This window comes from Homalodisca vitripennis, chromosome 5 (genome assembly GCF_021130785.1).
Source record: "Homalodisca vitripennis isolate AUS2020 chromosome 5, UT_GWSS_2.1, whole genome shotgun sequence".
Classification (NCBI taxonomy): Eukaryota; Metazoa; Arthropoda; class Insecta; order Hemiptera; family Cicadellidae; genus Homalodisca; species Homalodisca vitripennis.
The window spans coordinates 23,832,984-23,839,800 of record NC_060211.1 but is presented as its reverse complement, the minus strand read 5'-3'; the positions used below and the strand labels follow the sequence as shown (position 1 = coordinate 23,839,800).

At 31.3% G+C, this 6,817-nt stretch overlaps 1 protein-coding gene across 1 annotated transcript in view; it reads left to right on the top strand.

Annotated features, from left to right (window-relative positions):
- The first annotated feature begins 330 nt into the window (after positions 1–330).
- LOC124361855 (probable actin-related protein 2/3 complex subunit 2) overlaps positions 331–6,817 on the top strand; it is a 32,606-nt gene continuing 26,119 nt past the window's right edge. The window contains exons 1-2 of the mRNA XM_046815886.1: positions 331–541; positions 4,932–5,025. Of these exons, the coding sequence (XP_046671842.1) occupies positions 468–541; positions 4,932–5,025 (168 nt within the window). The 5' untranslated portion in view covers positions 331–467. The remainder of the gene's footprint in view (positions 542–4,931; positions 5,026–6,817) is intronic.

Below are 6,817 nucleotides of genomic sequence, written 5' to 3'. Positions count from 1 at the left end.
ATATTATAGTATGAATATAAAGTAATAAGTTTTTATGTAATTTGTAATAACCTACTTAACTTATTGATATTGAAGTAAAAAGATTCATTAGTTGTAGTATTGTTAATACCTTGGTTAGAATATATGTTAACAATATTTTATGAAGTTTTCCTCGATTGAAAATAGCTATAAACGTTAAATTTAACAAAATGTCTGCGACAAGTTTTTTATATAGTACTTTTTTGTACTAACACAATGTGAACCTCCAGAGCGTTGAAGAAGATGACATCATGTAAGTCCCAAGCTTCATGTGTCACGTGGCCTGTTTGCCCAATCACAGTCCAATTACGATTTTCATGGCTGAAGTTAGTCATAAACTTTTATCGTAGTTTCCGGTTGCTTGCTAACACCCAGTTTTGGTAGGATAGGGTTATTGGGTGATAATATGTTTGTTGTGACTTTTTAAATCGTTGCTACATTTAGAAATAATGATTCTGCTTGAAATAAACAACCGTATAGTGGAAGAAACTCTTACACTAAAATATAAGAATGCCTTGGCTGGGTGAGTACTACAGTTTTTGTCATCCTGCCTCCCAGACCGGTTAGGGGTGGAGTGCACCACTTTTCCTTCTGGTCCCAAATACTTCAAAGGCTTATTAATAGAAACGTCATCTATTTCACGCAGTTCGATAGTCTGGAAAGTCAGAAGGATGTTGTTCTACTAAATTTTCAAAGAAAATTATGCATTAGCTTGCCACAATTTAGGCTAGTTTTGCAGTTAATGAGAACAGTTGCCAACAAGTAGCTTCTATCATTACATGCATTGCTATGGTTTGAGAGGAAAGATTGGGCTTATAAACAAAATGTGAAATATAACATTTAAAGCTACTAAGGCTGGAAAGTAATTATAATTCAATATGTTTTTACTGCCCTAGACCTGTTTTTTTGAAAACTGCTCATAAACATTAAACTCATATAAGAGCCTATATAGGCTACACCTAGAACACACCATAGGCTAGTTATTTTTGATTAAATCTTACATGAACACATACAGCCTCTTTTCTGTGAATTTGAGGTAGTATTTTAATGGGCTTATCATCCCATAAGCCTAGTCTTATTAGCAGAATTAACAGAACTGCCCTAAAATATAAATCTATTTTATATCTATACATAACAATAAATATCTTATATAACTAATGTGTTCAACAATAGGTCAATAGGTTCACTTACAGTAACTAACAGCTACGATTATATTAATTATTGATAGTATATTGTTGAGTTTCTAAATTTTATTAATGTTATAGCATTGGTCAACTATTTATTTATCGTTGCTGTTACTGTATTGTTATTATTCCTTGTTATTTATTGTTGTTTTTGTTATTTATATTTATAGTATATCACTCTGTTATTGCCTATGTTGTTCAAGTTAGAGCTTACATAAGACTGTGTATATTGATTATGATTTGTCATCTTGATTGCTAAGTACTTGATTTGTTGAATTACTTTTGTAAAAATGGTGGAACCGTTGAAATAAATAAATAAATAAATAATATATGCTGTAGTATAACTCATTTTCATTGTTATTATAAACTGATTTTTGACATTGGAATATTATTAAATAAGTAATACTTTACATACTATTTTCTTTGCAAACCTTGAAAAATTATAGGAACTCCTATAATTTAAATGCTTTTAAATGTCGTATGTTTTGACATTTAAAAGCAGTTTTTGGTTCAGAAGGATGAAAAATGCACCAAAGCATCATTGTTATCTTCACTTTTGTACTCAACTTTTCCAAGCCACCACTTCTAATTGTATATAGGCCTACAGGCATTATTTGTAAAAGATGACACATTTGTAAATAATATAGAAGTCTGATGACCATCAAAGCTCGAGCCTTGGGAAGTAACAAAGCACCTTGTTTGATTGTTACTTAAGAGAAACATATCGGTGATCGCCTTGTACCTTTAACCGGCAAACAATATTCAAATCTCTGTCAGTGTTGTTTCCATTCGCTCAATTTCGGCTGAAGCAACTTGTGTATATATATTTGATTCAAATGATCTTATCCTAGTGATCTTAAACATGTTTTGTGGAGTCAGGATATGACCTGTATAAGGCCTTTGTAGGGATACTTACGTGTTAATTTTTTATTTGTTATTCCACCAATCCCATTGCAATAATTTTTCCCTTGCGATGAGGCAAAAATTGAAAAATCCGTAGATAGATATTCTGATAAACAAATTATCCTACTTTTGTAATTATTGCAGTTATGTAGCCCATATATATATATGACTTGCATCACTGCGAGTATGCTGCGTATATTTGCGGGCTACAACTGATAGGCAGTAACGTGATCGCTAAAACATGTACTTTGTGTATAGACATAGATAGATTGTAATTTTTTCAATAATATTTTTCATTCCAATCGTATCTTTCTTGATTTTGCCAGGCCAAATTGTCTTGATTATTTTACAAATTGGACGCACACACACTACACACAGTAAGGTAATAATATTATCGTTGTAAAAAGATTTCTTCATTGTAAGAAAATATTTCACAGTTTAATAAGTGAAATGTGCGCCAAAATGCTGTATAAAGATGTTGCTTTTGTAAATTACTTTTAAGGAATCACACGAAGTTTAGCTTACAAAAGTATATGGTCCTTTTAGATTATTATAATTATATTAAAAGTTTTTTTAAAGGTACCTTTTATACCAATTTTGCGTGTTGTAATTCGCATTGTAATTTTTTAAAATTTCCAATAACTTTATTTCTAAAGGTTTGCATGATTTTTAAGTATTTGTATAAAATATATATACTTTCTTACAATAATATTACTTCCTTGAAGTATTTTTACCCGAGTTTATATCATGAATAAAAATATATAAAATACTACAGTAATACATTAAGAATCAAAAGGCTGGAGTAAAAAATTATACTTTTGATTGTAATAATTAGTATAATAAAACCAAAAAAGATTATTACTTAAGATACCCTACTTAAGTATTTATAGAAGAGTTACAACAGTTAGTGGGAGTGTCACAGAAGTTCCATTTTGGGACTGGTATGTTTAGCAAGTAAACTGAATATAAATGGTTGGGGTGGAATGTAAGATGTAAAACTGAATATTTTATCCGGCATTTAGTGGGCAATAGTATATCTAATAAAAATGAGACAAACATTTTAAAAATACAGCAGTAAAATTATTTTCATTAGCACTGTAATTACTAAGTTTTTAATAAGTCCATTAGTTTTTTTTCTTTGCCAAGAATGCCATACAATATTTACTCTGTATTTGTGATGTCTATACTGAAAGAATATATTATTATTAGAATGGTCTCAATCCAAATTTAGAACCTTAAAACACATGTAGTTTATTTGTAAATGCATGAATAGTAAGTTCTTGTTTAGTCACACTTTTATAGTAGCAAAAACAATACATTTTTTTCTTGTATTTTGATTGTCTTATCATCACTGCAGATGTTACATTTTGTTCATTTAGCTAATCATGTTCTTATAAAAATTTATCATTATTTTCCTGTGTACAGAAATAGTTAATTATGTTTTCCCGAATCTTTAATTATTCATTAGTCTATAGAGTATTTGAGTTTTCCACAATTTTCACTTTTCTTTTTAAGTAAACAATGAAATGTGAATAAGCATAATGTAGGGTAATATTAATAGTAGGTTCCAATATTTACTGTAGATACATGAGTGTAGTATCATATTTATAATAGATTGTTTTACCGGACTCTTACCGAAGTGTAGCTTCAATGCTAAATGTGGTGGTCTTGAATTTAGCATGCTGTAAGCCTATTAAGTTAGTATGATCAATCTGTTTTATATAATCATATTTTTTCAAATTAGTTTTCTTTTCAGTAGACGTATGGTAGTTTTAGAAACATTTAGGCATGCTTGAAATCATATAAGGAATTAAAAAACGATAGTAATCTATTTTAAATTTGAATCCATCTAAATTGAGTAGTAAAGAATAAATTTTGCTACTTCCAGCATAGCAACAGTGTATACATTTTATGTGACTAAACAACTTATGCTTACAAAATGCTGAAAGTAAAATGCAGTCCTGAGCAGTAGTTATTGAAGTTTATTTTTATTTGAAGTGTCTATAAAAGCCAACTAAAATCTGTTTCTGTTGTGAGTACAGAATATTAAATTAGAAATTAATTTATTCTCTAGAAATGACATAACTCAATGTCAAAGGTCTTTATTTACAGGAACTTGTGGTAAATTTATTAAGCAGAATAATAAAGTAGAAAATTATTAATTTCTTCTCTAAAATTATATAAGTCGAAGTCAAAAGCTCTTTATTTACAGGAAGTGTGGTGATGTTAAAAAATTACATTAAATATATAATCTTCTAGGCTAATTGGTTTTGTGTACTTTAATTGAACAATCCTTCTCCTAGATATTTTAGGTTATGTGGCATGGTGTACATTTTTCTTCCTATAATGGCTTCCTGTTATATCGAAGTGGTATGGTGTGTAAGAAGTAGGTAGTCAGTTTTGGCATTGTGGGAGTGTGTCCCAGTGGCTCTTTAGGTAACTCTATTTGAACAATCTGGATAACTACACAGTATATATATACAAATCTGCAGCAATGCAATGGTTCATAAGTTTTTTAAGTTTCTCTACAGTGGTGTTGGCTTGTTCTTTAATATGATTGTATAGTCAGTCGAAAGGTCTATGATATAAAATTACAAAATATAATATATAATTTAAAATAATGTAAGTTTAAAACTTTTTAATTTTAAATGCTTTTTTTAAGCCAAACATAATTCTTTACTAAAAATATTTGAATTTCTGATGTTTGTACTATCTGGCTGAATATATTAGCCAACATATTTAACCAATACAATTTATGATAAAAACTTGTGCATTTATCTTAAGATTTAGCCCTAATATCTATTAATAATAATGTTTGTTTTTTAGGCATAAACCTGAATCCATAGATATCAGCATAGCAGACTTTGATGGAGCACTTTTTCATATATCCAATGTTGGTGGTGACAAAACCAAAGTGCGGGTAAGTGCATTTTAGTAGTGGAACTAAGAAGTTAATATTGATAATTTGAACAAAACATAGATAACAGCATAACAGACTTTGATGGAGCACTTTTTCATAGTTATAGTCATAGTCAAACCACTTTATTCCATAATATGTACAAGATACTAAGAATAGCATATCTACAATAAAACTAAATACTAGTATTGATTTTATAGTACAGATAAAAATTTGTTCATTTAAATAATAAAACTTACATTTTTTACATATATCAGTCTACAAACCTGTATTACTTAGAAAATTATTCAATACATTATAAATGCAATTTTAAATAGGAATTTCACTATTACATTGAATGGTTTGAAGAAGTCTCAGTGACATTATTTGGCCAGAAAGTCTGATGAGTTTCTTCTGCAATAACATAACACCAGACAGATAAGTAATCACTTACAATGGGGTAGGGCAGGTACTCTGCTTATCAGTTTGATGGGTTTCTTCTACAATGACACCAAACAGATAAGTAATCACTTACAATGGGGTTGGGCAGGTACTCTGCTTATCAGTTTGATGGGTTTCTTCTACAATGACATAACACCAGACAGATAAGTAATCACTTACAATGGGGTTGGGCAGGTACTCTGCTTATCAGTTTGATGGGTTTCTTCTACAATGACATAACACCAGACAGATAAGTAATCACTTACAATGGGGTTGGGCAGGTACTCTGCTTATCAGTTTGATGGGTTTCTTCTACAATGACATAACACCAAACAGATAAGTAATCACTTACAATGGGGTTGGGCAGGTACTCTGCTTATCAGTTTGATGGTTTCTTCTGCGATGACATAACACCAATCAGATGAGTAATCACTTACAATGGGGTTGGGCAGGTAATCTGCTTATCAGTTTGATGGGTTTCTTCTGCAATTACATAACACCAAACAGATAAGTTATTACTTACAATGGGGTTGGGCAGGTACTCTGCTTATCAGTTTGATGGGTTTCTTCTGCAATGACATAACACCAGACAGATAAGTAATCACTTACAATGGGGTTGGGCAGGTACTCTGCTTATCAATTTGATGGGTTTCTTCTGCAATAACATAACACCAAACAGATGAGTAATCACTTACAATGGGGTTGGGCAGGTACTCTGCTTATCAGCTTGATGGGTTTCTTCTGCAATAGCATAACACCAGACAGATAAGTAATCACTTACAATGGGGTTGGGCAGGTACTCTGCTTATCAGTCTGATGGGTTTCTTCTGCAATTACATAACACCAAACAGTTAAGTAATCACTTACAATGGGGTTAGGCAGGTACTCTGCTTATCAGTTTGATGGGTTTCTTCTGCGATGACATAACACCAAACAGATAACTAATCACTTACAATGGGGTTAGGCAGTTACTCTGCTTATCAGTTTGATGGGTTTCTTCTGCGATGACATAACACCAAACAGATTAGTTATTACTTACAATGGGATTGGGCAGGTACTCTGCTTATCAGTCTGATGGGTTTCTTCTGCAATTACATAACACCAAACAGATAAGTTATTACTTACAATGGGGTTGGGCAGGTACTCTGCTTATCAGTTTGATGGGTTTCTTCTACAATGACATAACACCAGACAGATAAGTAATCACTTACAATGGGGTTGGGCAGGTACTCTGCTTATCAATTTGATGGGTTTCTTCTGCAATAACATAACACCAAACAGATGAGTAATCACTTACAATGGGGTTGGGCAGGTACTCTGCTTATCAGTCTGATGGGTTTCTTCTGCAATTACATAACACCAAACATATAACTAA